The sequence below is a fragment of the Chiloscyllium plagiosum genome, unplaced genomic scaffold (assembly GCF_037043375.1).
Source record: "Chiloscyllium plagiosum isolate Xiang-an unplaced genomic scaffold, Cpla_swu_hap1 HiC_scaffold_5, whole genome shotgun sequence".
NCBI lineage: Eukaryota > Metazoa > Chordata > Chondrichthyes > Orectolobiformes > Hemiscylliidae > Chiloscyllium > Chiloscyllium plagiosum.
Window position 1 is genome coordinate 89,575,555 of NW_028270143.1, and position 17,557 is coordinate 89,593,111.

General features: G+C 39.8%; 1 protein-coding gene across 12 annotated transcripts in view; it reads left to right on the forward strand.

Annotated features, from left to right (window-relative positions):
• Positions 1 to 17,557, forward strand: part of myo3a (myosin IIIA) — a 433,748-nt gene that overhangs the window by 160,779 nt on the left and 255,412 nt on the right. For 10 of the 12 annotated variants that reach the window (XM_087987435.1, XM_087987437.1, XM_087987436.1 and 7 more), the window contains 2 exons: positions 11,622 to 11,698; positions 14,092 to 14,237. In XM_087987435.1, the coding sequence (XP_087843561.1) occupies positions 11,622 to 11,698; positions 14,092 to 14,237 (223 nt within the window). Of the gene's footprint in view, positions 1 to 11,621; positions 11,699 to 14,091; positions 14,242 to 17,557 lie in introns of those variants that run through there. The other 2 variants (XM_087987446.1, XM_087987439.1) reach the window with 2 other exon arrangements.

Below are 17,557 nucleotides of genomic sequence, written 5' to 3' on the forward strand. Positions count from 1 at the left end.
GATAGAGATAATGTTTCCAAGTCCAGTATAACTGTACTTTGGAACAGTTTTCAATCAGCCTGAGTAAATATCCCAACAGCCTAATGGATTGTGATGCCAATAAGTGACAAGTTTCAGAAGGCCAGCTTGCATTGAATGAAACAGTACGTGCCCTGTCTGGAATTAAGTATATTTGATGTCTTCAGACTAATTGTGAAGTTGTTCAAATAGGTTTCCATAAGTACAAAAGTAATACTGTTTTTAAATGAGGATATTATCACTATAGGATCATAAGGTAAGAAATAGAAACAGGAGTAGACCATTTGGTCATCAAGCGTGATCTGCCGTTCAATGTGGTCATGGCTGATCAGGCTGAGGCCTTCACTTCACTCCCCTGCCAGACCCCATAGCCCTCTGCTTTCTGTTGAACAATGTCAGTACCAACATCAAATTCATTAACACAGGGCATAAATAATTTAGATCCTTCAATCCCTGCAGCACTCCACTAGTTAGAGTTTACTAACCTCAAAATAATCCTTTTATCATAGCTCTCCTGCTAGTTAGCCAATCCTCTAAGCTAGTATGTTACTCACAACACTGGGAGCTCTTACCTTGTGTACCTTTTATGAGGCACCTTCCCAAATGCATTTGGAAATGAAATACACTACATCTATCTTTTCCTCTTGATACTCCATGTGTATTGCATCCTCAAAGAACTGTAATAAATTCATCCTTGTTTCTTTTTCATAAAACTCAGTTGCCTCTACCTGGGGTGGGGTGGGGGCGGTGGTTGGGGGTGTTGACTGGGTGGGTGGAGAGAGGGTTGGATTTTATTATCTCTATTAGGATTTTGTCACTGCAGCCTTAGTCATGGATTCCAGCAATTTCCTAATGATGGATGTTAGACTAACTCATCTATAGATTCCTGCTCTCTGGATCTCTCCTTTCTTGAAGGAGACTTTATATTGTGGTTTCTAATTTGTTAAAGTATTTCCAGGATCTTGGGAACTTTGAAAGATTACAACTGATGCATGCACTATTTCTGCAGCCACTTCTTTTAAAACTCTGAAATGCAGGCTTTCAATTTGAGGGCATCTATCTGCCTTTCGTCTATTAGTTTTCCAGATACTTTAGTGATAAACATTGTTTTATGTTTCTGCCTCGCTTTTGCCCCTGGATTTTTGTACCTTCAGGGACACTTCTATGAGCGATGCAAAATATTTGTACAAAGACCCTTCTATTCATGTTTTTCCCACTATTGATCCTTCAATCTCATCAGCTGAGGGATCAATGTTTAGTTTAGTGACTCTCTTCCTTTTTGTATACTGTTATATGTCTGTTTTAATGTTCTTCGTTAGTTTATGGATTTTAATTTATAGAATCATAGAGATGTACAGCATGGAAACAGACGCTTCAGTCCAACCCATCCATGCCGACCAGATATCCCAACCCAATCAAGTCTCACCTGCCAGCAGCGGGCCCATATCCCTCCGAACCCTTCCTATTCATATACCCATCCAAATGCCTCTTAAATGTTGCAATTATACCAGCCTCCACCACATCCTCTGGCAGCTCATTCCATACACGTACCACCCTCTGCATGAAAAAGTTGTCCCTTAGGTCTCTTTTATATCGTTCCCCTCTCATCCTAAACCTATGCCCTCTAGTTATGGACGCCCCGACCCCAGGGAAAAGACTTTGTCTATTTATTCTATCCATGTCCCTCATAATTTTGTAAACCTCTATAAGGTCACCCCTCAGCCTCCGACGCTCCAGGGAAAACAGTCCCAGCCTGTACAGCCTCTCCTATAGCTCAAATACTCCAACCCTGGCAACATCCTTGTAAATCTTTTCTGAACCCTTTCAACAACATCTTTCCGATAGGAAGGAGACCAGAATTGCATCCAATATTCCAACAGTGGCCTAACTAATGTCCTGTACAGCCACAACATGACCTCCCAACTCCTGTACTCAATACTCTGACCAATAAAGGAAAGCATACCAAACGCTGCCTTCACTATCCTATCTACCTGCGACTCCACTTTCAAGGAGCTATGAACGTGCACTCCAAGGTCTCTTTGTTCAGCAACACTACCTTGGACCTTACCATTAAGTGTATTAGTCCTGCTATGATTTGCTCTCCCAAAATGCAGCACCTTGCATTTATCTAAATTAAACTCCATCTGCCACTTCTCAACCCATTGGCCCATCTGGTCCAGATCCTATTGTAATCTGAGGTAACCCTCTTCGCTGTCCACTACACCTCCAATTTTGGTGTCATCTGCAAACTTACTAACTAACAAAAATTTCTCCCTCCATATTTTCCTTTTAGCCATTCTATAATGTTCATTCAAATTTTCCAGTCTTTGACTTACTCATTTGTATTTATTTTTTAGTTAGATTCTATCCTAAGCTTTCCTGAGAAATACCAGAAAAATGGAAAAATGGCAGTAAAAATGCTTTTTTGAGTTCAATTTCTTTTCAGAAGTGTTCCAATGTTTAATTGCATTAAACCAATCATGTCTGTTAAAAAATATGAAGAACTCGCAGAACTCATCTGACAGTCAGTATGAATTTGATAGGCTACAATAAGATTACTGTGTTATGATATAGTAAACATGCTTTACATTTACACCTATAAGTTGTATTGACTTTGCATCAGAATAGTTTTTGGCAATTTCTTTAAGAACTAGTCAATGTCAATGTGTTAAGACTGGAGAATTACAATAATCATTTAGCAGCAAGCATATTTCCTGTAAAGTTCAGGTTTTTAATATACATCTAGGCTCCATTCTGGTACTCCTTAGTAAACCCAAAAACACAGGGAGTTCTAACATATCTATATGAAAATGCTTTTTACTACAACTTATTTATTCACTTCCACATTTTTATTTATGACTACATTTGTATTTAACGTGCAACCTTTATGTGAAAGGAACATCACCATTCCTTCTGAAAATCCTCACAACTATTCATAATATTTGCAACTATTAGAGGTCTGGTGGAAAAAAAAGCAACTAAGCTACAAATATGTGAATTTAAATTCATGGTGGTTGTGCCAAAGTTCTGCTTCACGATTTGCGTGAAACATTTTGACAAATTATTACTCGATATCATAAGATTGTCATTATGAAACAATTCAGGAGGACTTTTCAATTTGTCATTTTTCTTAAGTTTTGCTTCAATGATATTTTGGTAGAATGTCATTTACTTTATTCAAGAAAATCTTTTTACTTTCTTAATTATACTATATTTGCATTCAGTCCCTACTGAATGCAAATATAATCCCCATTTTCTAGCCACTGACTTCATTCCCCTTCCTGACTACTATCCTGAGACAGGACCAAATCTTTGTTATCCTTGATAATGAACCAAACTTTGAATTATTTATCCTTTCCATCATAAAGTCCTCCTAGCTCTACTAATGTAACATTATCCACATTCACCCAATCTCAGCTCATCTGCTGATGAAAGCCTCATTTATGCAACTACAATCCACTATCCTAATGCTCTCCACGCTAAGGTGTTTGTAAACTTCAGCACATCCAAAACATTACCACCTTTAAGCCAACTCAAACCAATTCGCCCATCATCCCTATGCTCACTGATGATCATGCAATGCATCAATTTTAAAATTCCTAACTTCATTTTCAAATCCCTCCTTGATGCTTGCCTTCACTATCAATTCAACCTGTTTCTCCACCCACACCCAACGACCTCCACTGGAATTTGTTGCCTTCTTGAACCTGGACAGACACGCACTCAGTGCTCTGATGAAGGGAGTTCCTAGAATTTGACTCAATATATTGAAGGTTTGGCAATATGGGTCCAAATTAGGATGGCTTGTGACTTAGAAGGGAACCTACAAATGGCAGTATTTCCATGTTTCTGTTGCTTTTGTCCTTCGAGGTTGTCGAGGTCATGTAACTGCTTCGCTAGTTAATTTCTTTGGTGTAGACAATTATTTCTGGCCAGGAAAGTGAAAGAGAATATTCTTTTCTCCATATTTAAGAAGATGATCTACAAAAGTCAATAATGTGATCTTTAAGGCAAGTTAAATATGCCTTCTTTTTCAAACTGAATATGAAAAAGCCTTTTCTCCCCAAACCCTAAGAGACTCTCAGCAGGTCTGACAGTATCTGTGGTGAGAAAAACAGACTTAACCATTTCGAGTCCAATATGACTCTTCCTTGGAAGAGGATCCATAAAACCAGTTTTCCAAATCAAACTCAAAGGATTGGACTTTCCCTCTAGAAGAGAGGAATCAAGAATCAGCATTCTACATTTTACAATTAAATTAACCACTTGCTAATCCAACTTTCATGAATTCCAAATTAAAACCGAGGATATTCCTGAATGTAATGTCATTTTAGTGATCATTCTTGCTCCTAATATAATTATGGTGCATAGAGGTAGTTAGCATTAAACTTCTACATCTTCCAATGAACTGGAATTAATTTTTAATCTCCTTCTGTTTAAGTCTTAGATTCTGTTGATTGTTTTGAATGTCTTTTCTTAAGCAGAATGAGATACATAACGTGGGAATTAACTGGGAGGAGCTACAGAGGAAAGTTGTGTAAAGGAACTGAAATACCATTAAGTTTAAATAGTAATATCATGAGTGAGAATGCCTGGATTACTGAGAACAGTAATAATAAAAGGGATCATTTTCGAACTTCAGTTCCGGAAATTTTTGATTAATGTTTCTGAATCTGGTGTCATTAAGGACTTAGGGAAAATATACCAAAATTTGCAAATGTTTTCTTTTAAATATGTCACCAAAAAGTATTATTTTTCTCCACAATCTGTCTTGCATGTTGGAATATAGGCTTAGTCCAGCAAGTTCATGTTTAAGTTTACCTCGGTTTCACACATTGTTTAATGAACCCAACTCTCCAGAGAATCCACCTGCTATTTGCTACTCCCATGAGAATTCAGGCTCCGTGCATGTTCCCTGTTTTGGAAAATCACCACAACTGTGCCCTTAGAGCAGTCAGTTGATTATTTGCTGTAAATAATATGTTGCGGCACAATCTAATGCAGTATCACTTGACGACATCATTCGTTGTTTTAATACATGTATGCATGCTCAGTCCGACTGGACGGTTGGAAACAATTCTGCATTCATCTTGGGTGTTAGTGAAGAAAGTGAAAACTTTTGTGGCTATATATTGTCCATGATGTGGTGGAACTTATCAGATCATTGGAGTAACCACTAAAGGACAAGTATCTGCAGGTAGGTTGGAAAAATCCAAGTGGGAAGTATTCTCCATGGAGAAATTTTGAAGAGTGTGGAGAACTCTATGTTACCTTACTTCATAATTGCAGGAATTCCATTTTGTTTGTGTATGTGGCCATGTTTATGATTTGTTAGATAAAAACTTGATTGCATTTTTCCATAGACGATATAGGAAATCATGCAGGACGAAAAATGCGGTGAAGCTTAACAGTGTATTGCAGCAAATATAATACATGTTATAAACTGTTCTTCTCCCAATATCAATGTGAGAATTTGCCTGGATATCTCGGTTTCGCTTGGGGAGTGAAGCATAGAAGGACTAACGAAATGTTTTCTGTCAAAGTGGTATCACATGCTGTGACATGATGTTGTATTTCCATAGGACTTACCTTAATGCACTGTGTGCTTGGTGAACCTTTTTCACTTTTTGACAAACAATTTGCTTTATGGAAGCCCTTTCATGAAGGCTGACCTGCTGATGAAATCTGCTCATTTCTTCCCACCACAATATTGTGACGGAGGGAGAGGGCTGTGGTCAAAATTAAACAAAAATCTGTAATACAAGTAGTAAGGGAAGTTTAGGCTAACTCGTAAAAATGAACTTTACAATATCCTGATATGGTGTGTGCATACCAACTTCTAAAAAGAAATCAAGTATTCTTCTCTTCTTTAGAGAGTTTGTTACTTTGCACATACCTAGAGTATTAGGGATGATGTGCATGACTAGCATTAATTACCCTTCACTAATTGTTCAGAAGGAGGAGTGTGGCAGTGTCCTTCTTGAATTAGCTGGGTGACATGTTTCAATTCATAATTACAGATCAATCACATTTATGGGGTCTGGAGACATGTACAGGCCAGACTGAGTAAAGGTGGCAGGTTACCTTCCCAAAAAGGACATGAGTAAAGTAGATGGGTTTTTAGAACAAACTAACAGTTTCATGTTTATCTTGACTGAACCTAATTTCTTGAACTGAATTCAAATTCTCAAACTTGAAATTAAGATTTGAACTCCCCTTCTCTGGATTATAAATCCAGTAACATAACCATGATATTCATCATCGCTAAATGTATCCTCCGAACCGTGCTGATGCTGCTCTTCAATCAACTAAAACCTCGCTATTCATTTCCCTTTCTGTGCAAAATCTATTGCCCTTTTTACACAGTATCCAAAATGTCTCAATTCTTGTGCAATCACTAGAGTGATTAAATATAGATTTTATTTTTACGGCGAAGCAATCTATTGAGTACATTTTATTTGAAATCCAGATTCCACTCTAATCATGTCAACTGTTTGCTGTAAGTGGCACAAATCAAATGACCTCAGATGTACATTAAGTGGCATGTCAAAAATGATCTGCTTTCCATTTTACTTGATAGGCATCTTAATGTCAAAACTGGATGATGCTCAGCTTGAAAGTACTACAAAGCAAAACACATTGTTTTGTAAAGAAAGTTCAGTATTAAGATCATCAGATTATACGTTACAGCCCCAAAAGGAATATGATTGAAGTAGATTTGTTACTGTCATACAGTCAGTTATAGATGGCGATGGTCAATGTAGTGCAATTATACCCATCTCCAGAACATTCAATGTCAAATATTTAGGCTCGTCCATGCTTTTGTGCCAAAAGCAGAAGAGAAACCTAATAATGCCTTCATGCAAGCTCTAAATCAAAAATGAAAATAATATTAGATGGAATGATGCCAGGGCCCAGCATGACTTTAGGAGTTCAAGTGTTACAAGTATTCTTCGTAAAAGTTGGATTAGGTCTGGTAAAACACCAAGTAGGCACTTAGAGGAAATGCTTGTGGTTTTGGACAGTGCTAATCTGCTGTATAGTTCTTGGCCATTGGGTTTATTTAGCCTTAGGGAATTTAGATAAATGTGAGGTGTTGCACTTTGGTAAGGCAAACCAAGGGCAGGACTTACAGGGTTAATGGTAGGGCCCAGGGGAATGTTGCCGAAAAAAGAGACCTAGAAGTGCAGGTTCATAGTTCCTTGAAAGTGGGGTCAGAGGTAGGTAGGATAGTGAAAAAGATGTTTGGCATGCTTGCCTTCATTGGTTAGAGCATTGAAGATCGGAGTTGAAATTTCATATTATGCTTGTACAGGACATTGGTTAAGCCACTATTAGAATACCACATTCAATTCTGGTATCCCTGCCATAGGAAGGACATTGTGAAACTTGAAATGATTCAGAAAAGATTTACAAGGGCATTGCCAGGATTGAAACATTTGAGCTATGGGGAGAGGCTGAATAAGCTGGGGCATCTTTTTCCCTGGAGCATCGCAAGCTGAGGGGTGACCTTATAGAGGTTTATATAGTTGTGAGAGGCATGGATAGAGTGAATATCCAAGGTCTTTTTCTGAGTGTAGGGGTTTCCAAACTAGAGGACATAGGTTTAAGGTGAGAGGACAAAGATTTATAAAGGACCTAAAGGCTAACTTTTTCACACAGACGTTGGTATGTATATGGAATGAGCTGCCAGATGAAGTGTTGGGGGCGGGTACAATTACAACATTTAAAAGGCATCTGGATGGGTATATGAATAGGAAGGGTTTCGAGGAATATGGACCAAGTGCTGACAAATGGGAGTAGGTCAGATTGGGATGTCTTGTCAGCACAGTTGAGTTGGACTGGAGGGTCTGTTTCCGTCCTGTTTGAATCTATGACTCTAAGTGAAAGAAGCCTGTGGAGATTTTGGACAGAATTGTGGAGAATTGGACAGAAACAGCCTGAGTGACATCGACTGTCATGAGGTTTGTGGTGGAATTTGACAAGCAATCTGGGAAGGTCTATCCTGACATCAGGAGGACCTTGCTGCATCTTTTTCTTAACTTTCATAAGCTGTGAGGTGAGTTTCTCACTAGACAGCAGCAAGTTACTAATTAAAGAGATTATTGCTTGTTAAGCATTAGTTGGTAGCCCAGCGAGCTAATAATATTGTGTTTACTTAACATCATTAATATTCATCTTGCTATCTTACCAAACTCACCAAACAAGTTGAATGGCAAGAAAACTCATCATAGAAGCCAGAGCAGGTGGATTCATCTTCCTTCTTGTAGCAGTAAACTGGTACCAACATGTCACGGGTGCTGGGCACAGTCACATCACGTCCATGGACATTGGTATCTGATATGTAGTGCCTCTAAGCATCCTCACAACTTCAATCCATTTAAAAGATACTTCTACATTTCAATGCCACACCTCCAGCTGCACAGGTACCTATCAGGGACTCAGTGCAATCAGGGACAAGCATCTGGCTCATTGGACTGGACCAGGCTGTATCTCTGAGCCCTTTGATAACTATCATCGTGGACTCCCAGTGCCAGCCTACCTGGACACTCTTGGCATCCCTGCTTTGCCTTTTTACGCAGTTCGCCCTCTTCCATTGATACTGGCTCATGTTACTTCTGTCTTGCTTTACTGTTTATTGCAAACACAGAGGAAGGAATTAAAAACAGAAAGTGCTGGAGAAATGCAGCAGCTCAGGCAGAATATGCAGTGAGAGGAAAACAGAGTTAATGTCTCAAATCCAAAATGGCTTCTCCAGAACTTTTCTCACAAAGTCAGGAAACTTGTCAGGTTGTCCACAAGCCTCAGTCAAGTAATGGTAAACTGTGTTTGCTCCAGGAGTCTCCTGGAGGCTTGGAAATGGCCATTCAATCACTCAGGGATGGTCTCCGCATAAGGGGTGGAGGGGAGCAGCAGAATGTCAGAACTCACCATCCTTCCAGCGTCTTTCAGCCCTACTGGGGGTCAGTTTTACACTGAGAATAAAAGAAATGGGCTATTACAGGGGAGTAAAGTGGGTGGCACACTTGGTATTTTTGGTGAGCTGGCACTACAGAGACCATATGGTGTTAGTGGTATGATGAGTGACGGCAAGTAAGGGAAGATATTGCAGGTATTACTGACAGCGTTGGAGCTTGAGCATTGGTGGGAGGTGGGTACAGTACCAGAGAGAGAGAAAACGAGTGTGAGATATTGGAAAGAAGGTGCTACTGGCAGACTGGGAGGATGACATTGACCTTCTTTCCAGACTGCTGTGCATTCCTTCAGATAACTGTGGGTGCTTTAACTGTGGCTGGAATGGTCTGGAGTGTTGCCCTTCATGTGGTTCCTGGTGCTACCTTTCCACAATTTGGTCCTACAGGAGCTCCAGGTCCCTGTCTGCAAAGTGGGTTGACTGTTTCCCCCTGTAAACCATGTCAGGGCAAATGTCAGGAACCATACAGAGCAGCTCTGAGCTGACAGCTGTCCAGGTGCTCAACAGGTTTTTAAAGATTGCGCAGGTGAAAGGGATGCCAGTAAGTACCAGGATATCCGGAGAGTGATGCGTTGTTCTGGGAGTGTTGTGGTAAGGTGGGGACAGAATCAGGTATGAGTGATGCCATGGGATAAGATAGATAGCTTATGAGGTGTCTCTGGTAAGCTATGTCTAGAAAACTCACTAGACCTTACAGCAGAAATCCCTCCATAAAACCCGTCACTGCTCAGACTTAGCCAAGGGAATGCAAACTCCAGTCTTTTAGCTCTGTAGTTGTTGATGTTGTCACTTCTGGAGCATTATTTTCTTAAACATTGCAAAAAGGATACTAGAAGTTGGAGCTTTTAATCTTGCACTCATCAAAACAAACGGGCTTGAGAAAAGATTATTCTGGACGGCAATAATACAAATAGCAAACGTAACTTCACACTGCAATGGAAAATTGCTTTTTTCCTTTGATTGTTGTTAAAAATAGAACATAGTTTCCTCCATTGTCAAATGTTATCAGAATGTTCTGTCTTGAAACTAAAGCATAAGAATTGACTTTGTACTCACATTAACTACACTACTAACATTAGAAATTGCCTCCATTGATGATAATTCAGTTCCCTCACATGTTAGTCTCATTGCTATAGAATTGTACAGTGCAAAGGAGAATGTGCAGCCCATCCTGCCTATACTAGCACTTAAATAGTGCGATTCCAAAATTGTTCCCTCTTATATGTAAATTTCTCCAATAATACCATCAACATTCAACAGAAGAGCAGTGGACGGTGATCTATATGGACTTCAGTAAGGCGTTCGACAAGGTTCCCCATGGGAGACTGGTTAGCAAGGTTAGATCTCATGGAATACAGGGAGAACTAGCCATTTGGATACAGAACTAGAAGACAGATGGTGGTGCCGGAGCCTTGTTTTTCAGGTTGGAGGCCTGTGACCAGTAGTGTGCCACAAGCATCAGTGCTGGGTCCACTACTTTTCGTCCTCTATATAAATGATTTGGATGTGAACATAAGAGATATAGTTAGTAAGTTTGCAGATGACACCAAAATTGGAGGTGTAGTGGACAGCGAAGAAGGTTATCTCAGATTACAATAAGATCTTGATCAGATGGGCCAATGGGTTGAGGAGTGGCAGATGGAGTTTAATTTCGATAAATGCGAGGTGCTGCATCTTGGGAAAACAAATTAGAGCAGGAGTTATACACCTAATGGAAAGGTCCTCAGGAGTGTTGCTGAACCTGGAGTGCAGGTTCATAGTTTCTTGAAAGTAGAGTCACAGGTAGACAGGATAGTGAAGAAGGCATTTGGTATGCTTTCCGTTATTGGTCAGAGTATTGAATATAGGAGTTGGGAGGTCATGTTGTCACTGTACAGGACGTTGGTTAGGCCACTGTTAGAATATTGTGTGCAATTCTGGTCTCCTTCCTATCAGAAGGATGTTGTGAAACTTGAAAGAATTAAGAAAAGATTTACAAGGATGTTGACAGTGTTGGAGCATTTGAGCTATAGGGAGAGGCTGAACAGGCTGGGGCTGTTTTCCCTGGAGCGTTGGAGGCTGTGTGGTAACCTTATAGAGGTTTATAAAATCATAAGGGACAAGGATAGGATAAATAGACAAAGTCTTTTCCCTGAGGTGGGGGAGGCCAGAACCAGAGGGTTTAGGGTGAGGGGGGAAAGATATAAAAGAGATCTAAGGGGCAACTTTTTCATGCAGAGGATGGTGCATGTATAGAATGAGCTGCCAGAGGAAGTGGTGGAGGCTGGTACAATTGCAACATTTAAAAGGCATCTGGATGGTTATGTGAATAGGAAGGGTTTGGAGGATCTGGGCCAAGTGTTGGCAAATGGGACTAGATTGGGTTGGGATATCTGGCCACCATGGACGAGTTGGACTGAAGGATCTGTTTCCGTGCTGTACATCTCTGTTACTCTATGACTGTAACTGTACAGGACAAAAATGATTTTAAAATTAATCACAATTTTTCTTTAACTGTTTGATTTTCTTTTAAAAAGTTGCTAAAACTCTTTCTTGTAACAGTGATACAAGGTGCAGTCAGTCTGAGGAGTGCTGTCGGGCTATATGTCAGCTTCACTTCATGATAATATTGGTCTAATTCCTGTACTAGGTGTTTCAGCTCAGTTAACTAGCACTCGCCTGCGTTGCAACACATCTGTTGGAACCCCCTTCTGGATGGCCCCAGAGGTATGTAAGAAAACTCAAAGGACAGCCCCTAATTGCGTCATTACCCAACCCTTGAGTGCTGGTTTCTGTGCATTAATATTTGTTCTTTCTAACTGTATTGCTACATTCACAGCTTTTCAGTGTAATCACCTTCATAAATGTATTACTGTTTATATATATTTGAATAATGAACAAAATGCATCAGTTGACAATGTCAAATTAGTTAGTTGTGTCAGTGAAAATTAATGTAAGAACTAAAAATGTATTCCAGGTGTCCTTTCATCCAGGTTTTTGGTTACACAGTCTGACGTTTTGTTAGCTCTCAGCCTTCTCTCTTTACTAGTGACTTTAAATGGAGTGCTGAGGATTTGTTTGTGAGAATTTGTAAACCCAGGCACAAATAAAATCAGATTATCACACAGTTTCATGCCAAACCAGATTTCAATCACATCTGTTGTGAGATATACTTTGTCACATTTCACGTTAGTGGCTCAAGGAGAGGGAGAAAAATACCTTACTTGAATCTACATTGCATAATATAAGCACCAATTGTTAGTCCTACCATAAAACTAACTACCTCACTAAATAGAAGTCTATTTAGAATATCCCAGGTAGGGCATAATTCAAATGTCCCTAATATTTTGACTTAATAGACTTCTCACAATGTTGACTGGTGACATCACCTCAATGTCTACCATGCACATCATCAAGTCACAGAAGAAAACATTCTGCATTCTACATTTCCCTTGCAAACCTGAAATTTACAACATGTCATTTTATGGGTCAGCAGTCAACCATGATCATCAAAAGTATAAAAGAGCAATTTAGAATTCCTTTATATGTGCTCTACCCGAAGGCAGGTCCTTAGTTCATTGTCTGCTGAGGTTTCATCCTGAGCTACTTTCTTTGCCGATTTTTTATTGGTGATTCATCAACACTTCCAATCTCAGAGACAGGACAGAGAAGCAGGTCCCAAGTGTTCCTCAGCTAGAATTAGTATCAAATCTCTGCTGTTTATTTTATTTGGGACCACATAATAACTATCTAGCCAAATGAAACACAGAATTAAGGTAGGAGAGGGGTGGTGTTCATGTGTTGATATTAATAATGAACCTGTTAAAACATTTGTGAGCATTTTTTCTTTAGTGAGTGTAATAAAGGTAGTAGCTGAAAATGTGTTGCTGGAAAAGCGCAGCAGTTCAGGCAGCATCCAAGGAGCAGGAGAATCGACGTTTCGGGCATTAGCCCTTCTTCCTGAAACGTCGATTCTCCTGCTCCTTGGATGCTGCCTGAACTGCTGCGCTTTTCCAGCAACACATTTTCAGCTCTGATCTCCAGCATCTGCAGTCCTCACTTTCTCCTAATAAAGGTAGTAGCCTAGTTAAAGCTTCATGCTTTCATTAAATCTATTGTAAAACATGCTAATATGTCTTTTATTAATATCGCATAGCACAGATTCAATAAGAATTCCAGATGGATGCAAACCTTTTTATTTTCTTAATAATTCAAACAAAGTACTGTGGATGCTGGAGATCTGAAACAATAATAGAAAGTGCTAGAGAAACTCAGCAGGTCTGGAAGCATCTGTGGAGAGAAAAACAGTAACCCTTCTTTCTTTCACTTAGTTATACTTTATTTTATAATGCAAAACAAAGTAAAATACATAAGTATAGAGAGAATATTGTGTTCTTTAGTTATAGTAAGCCAAATCCATAACTAAAGGCTACAATATTTTATGTAAGTCAGTGTTAATCTAATTGGAAACCAGTGCTAAAATTACCTTCATTTGTAATACATACATATAAATGCAACTGGAACTGTTAAACAGTACAACATAGTTGAAATTAATAGGACTGGAAATCTTGCAGGAAAGACCTACCAATGCCACTCACACAGCCCATAATAATAAACATGTAGGGAAGTCAGGAATAATAACAGGAAATGCTGGAGAAACTAAGCAGGACTGGCAGCATTTGTGGAGAGAGAAACAGAGTGAATGTCTACAGGGTGTGGTTTCAGAACCTTCATTTTGGTCTTTGGATTTGAATCATTTACTCTGTTTCTTTTTCCATAGATGTTGCCAAACCTGTTAAGGTTTTCAAACTTTTTCATATTTTGTTTCAGATTTCCAGTATCCACAGGATTTTGCTTACATAAGAGAAGTCAGGAAATTCCACAGTGAAGTTTGCTCAGGGGGACTGAAGTCAAGAAATTCACAGAAAAACATGTCTACTCAATATCGTCAAGCCAGCACAATTCAATTTATTTTGACAATATTTTGTGAGAGTCATGTGCAGTTTAGATTTTCTGAAATATCATAAATGTTTTAAGATTAATATTCCTTTGTTAATGATAGCATTGCTACCAATACTTGCTGGTAACAAAGCCTTTATATTGGATTTCCTGACGATCAGGTAATAGCATGTGAACAACAACTGGATTCCAGTTACGATGTACGATGTGATGTTTGGTCTTTGGGCATAACAGCCATTGAACTTGCAGATGGTAACCCACCACTAACAGATCTACATCCAATGAGGGCACTCTTCAAGATACCCAGGTAATTCAATCTTGTGTGCATTGAGGTTGGTTTAACCTTTAAAATTACATCCTTGTTTTACAGCCTTTTTAGAAACATACACTGCTGCCACTTACATGCCTTACAAGTTTGTAGTTGAAAGTTTAATGTATCTATTCCTTACCACAGTATAATTCATATTGACAGAAGCACAATACTGTAAAGAGTCATTATTAAATCAGTCTCAGATTGACTTTCTTCTTCTTCTCACACTCTCTTTCATTCTTTCTCGCTGCCAGATATTCGAATGACCTAAATAATAGCAAAGCATATGGTCAGAAATAAAACAAAAATGCTGGAGAAACTCAATAAACATGGCTGATGAGTTTCTCCACTACTTTATAGTTTGATCCAAAAGACTTTAGACAATAGACAATAGACAATAGGCAATAGACATTAGGTGCAGGAGTAGGCCATTCAGCCCCTCGAGCCTGCACCGCCATTCAATATGATCATGGCTGATCATTCCTAATCAGTATCCTGTTCCTGCCTTATCTCCATAACCCTGGATTCCACTATCTTTGAGAGCTCTATCCAACTCTTTCTTAAATGAATCCAGAGACTGGGCCTCCACTGCCCTCTGGGGCAGAGCATTCCACACAGCCACCACTCTCTGGGTGAAGAAGTTTCTCCTCATCTCTGTCCTAAATGGTCTACCCCGTATTTTTAAGCTGTGTCCTCTGGTTCGGCACTCACCCATCAGTGGAAATATGATTCCTACTGCCAGAGTGTCCAATCCTTTCATAATCTTATACGTCTCAATCAGATCCCCTCTCAATCTTCGAAACTCAAGGGTATACAAGCCCAGTCGCTTCAGTCTTTCAGTGTAAGGTAATCCTGCCATTCCAGGAATTGACCTCGTGAACCTACGCTGCACTCCTCAATAGCCAGAATGTCTTTTCTCAAATTTGGAGACCAGAACTGCACACAGTACTCCAGGTGTGGTCTCACCAGGGCCCTGTACAGCTGCAGAAGCACCTCTTTGCTTCTATACTCAATTTCTCTTGTTATGAAGGCCAGCATGCTATTAGCCTTCTTCACTACCTGCTGTACCTGCATGCTTGCCTTCATTGACTGGTGTACAAGAAGACCCAGATCTCTCTGTACTGCCCCTTTACATAAATTGATTCCATTGAGGTAGTAGTCTGCCTTCCTGATCTTGCTACCAAAGTGGATAACCATACATTTATCCACATTAAACTGCATCTGCCCACTCACCTAACTTGTCCAGGTCACCCTGTAATCTCCTAACATCCTCATCACATTTCACCCTGCCACCCAGCTTTGTATTATCAGCAAATTTGCTAATGTTATTGCTGATACCGTCTTCTATATTATTAACATATATTGTAAAAAGCTGCGGTCCCAGCACGGATCCCTGCGGTACCCCACTGGTCACTGCCTGCCATTCCAAAATGGAGCCGTTTATCACTACCCTTTGTTTCCTATTAGCCAACCAATTTTCAATCCAAACTAGTACTTTGCCCCCAATACCATGCGCCCTAATTTTACTCACTAACCTCCTGTGTGGGACTTTATCAAAAGCTTTCTGAAAGTCCAGGTACACTACATCTACTGGATTTCGCTCGTCCAACTTCATAGTTACATCCTCAAAAAATTCAAGAAGATTAGTCAAGCATGATTTCCCCTTCATAAATCCATGCTGACTCTGTCCTATCCTGTTACTACTATCCAGATGTGCAGTAATTTCATCCTTTATAATAGACTCCAGCATCTTTCCCACCACTGAGGTCAGACTAACTGGTCTATAATTTCCTGCTTTCTCTCGCCCACCTTTCTTAAAAAGTGGTATAACATTAGCCACCCTCCAATCCTCAGGAACCGACCCCAAATCTATTGAACTCTGGAAAATAATCACCAACGCATCCACGATTTCCCGAGCCACCTCCTTCAGTACCCTGGGATGCAGACCATCAGGCCCCGGAGACTTATCAACCTTTAGACCTAACAGTCTCTCCAACACCAAATTCTGGCAAATATAAATTCCCTTAAGTTCAGGTCCTTCAGCCACTGTTACCTCAGGGAGATTGCTTGTGTCTTCCCCAGTGAACACAGATCTGAAGTACCCATTTAATTCCTCTGCCATTTCTTTGTTCCTAGTAATATATTCCCCTGTTTCTGTCTTCAAGGGCCCAATTTTTGTCCTAACCATTTTTTTTGCCTTGCACATACCTAAAAAAGCTTTTACTATCCTCCTTAATATTCATGGCCAGTTTACCTTCGTACCTCATTTTTCCTCTGCGTATTTCCTTCTTCGTAATTCTCTGTTGCTCTCTAAAAGCTTCCCAGTCCTCAGTTTTCCCCCTTATCTTAGCTATGTTATACTTTTTCTCTTTTAACTTTATATGTTTCTTTACTTCCCTCGTCAGCCACGGCCGCCCATGCCTCGTCCTGGGATCTTTCTTCCTTTTAGGAATGAACTGATCCTGCAACTTCTGCATTATACACAGAAATATCCGCCATTGTTCCTCCACGGTCATCCTTGCTAAGGTATTGCACCATTGAACTTTGGCCAGCTCCTCCCTCATAGCTCCATAGTTCCCTTTATTCAACAGAAGTACTGCCACTTCCGACTGTACCCTCTCCCTCTGACTTTCTGGAAACTCAGCGCAACTAACAATGGATGTTAATTGGAAACCTCATTCAGCTGAAGCACTAGGACTTTATTGCATGAATAAAGGAAGAATTCTCACTGGTTCGGTGGCTAAATGAACTGAAATATTACTGGAGCTAAGCATCAGGAACATTCCCTCAACAACAATCATGTTATTCCCAGCATAGAAATCAAATATTGATCCACAAGCATAGAACTGTGTCTTCTCCCCTTTCACTATCACTCATTTTCAGGACAATTTCTCTCAATTTTTTTCCAAGAGTGAGCATGATTACCAGTCTTATGTGGCTTAGTTTGATACATGGTCTGAAGGTAAATTCTGGAAAAAGGATTACAGTGTACCTCCTGTTGCTTTACTTAATTTCCAGTCTTCAAACCATAATGAAACCCCTTGTCAATTTGAAAATACAACAGCAGCAAATTCCTGTCAGTATCCTAATATGTACAGATTGCTACCAAGGCTTGGGTTTACTCTTCAGGGATCAGCAGCTGTCTAGTTCCATTTTAACAATCTTGTATGTAACACTTTTCACTCCTTCTGCCAAAACCATAAATGTTCCACGATGTTCAGTTCCCCAGGCCGTTTCCAATACCATGACAAGTTTGGAAATACCGTTTTTGCAGTTAAATACACATGACAAGTGAAGTCTATTTTTGCTGACTTAAC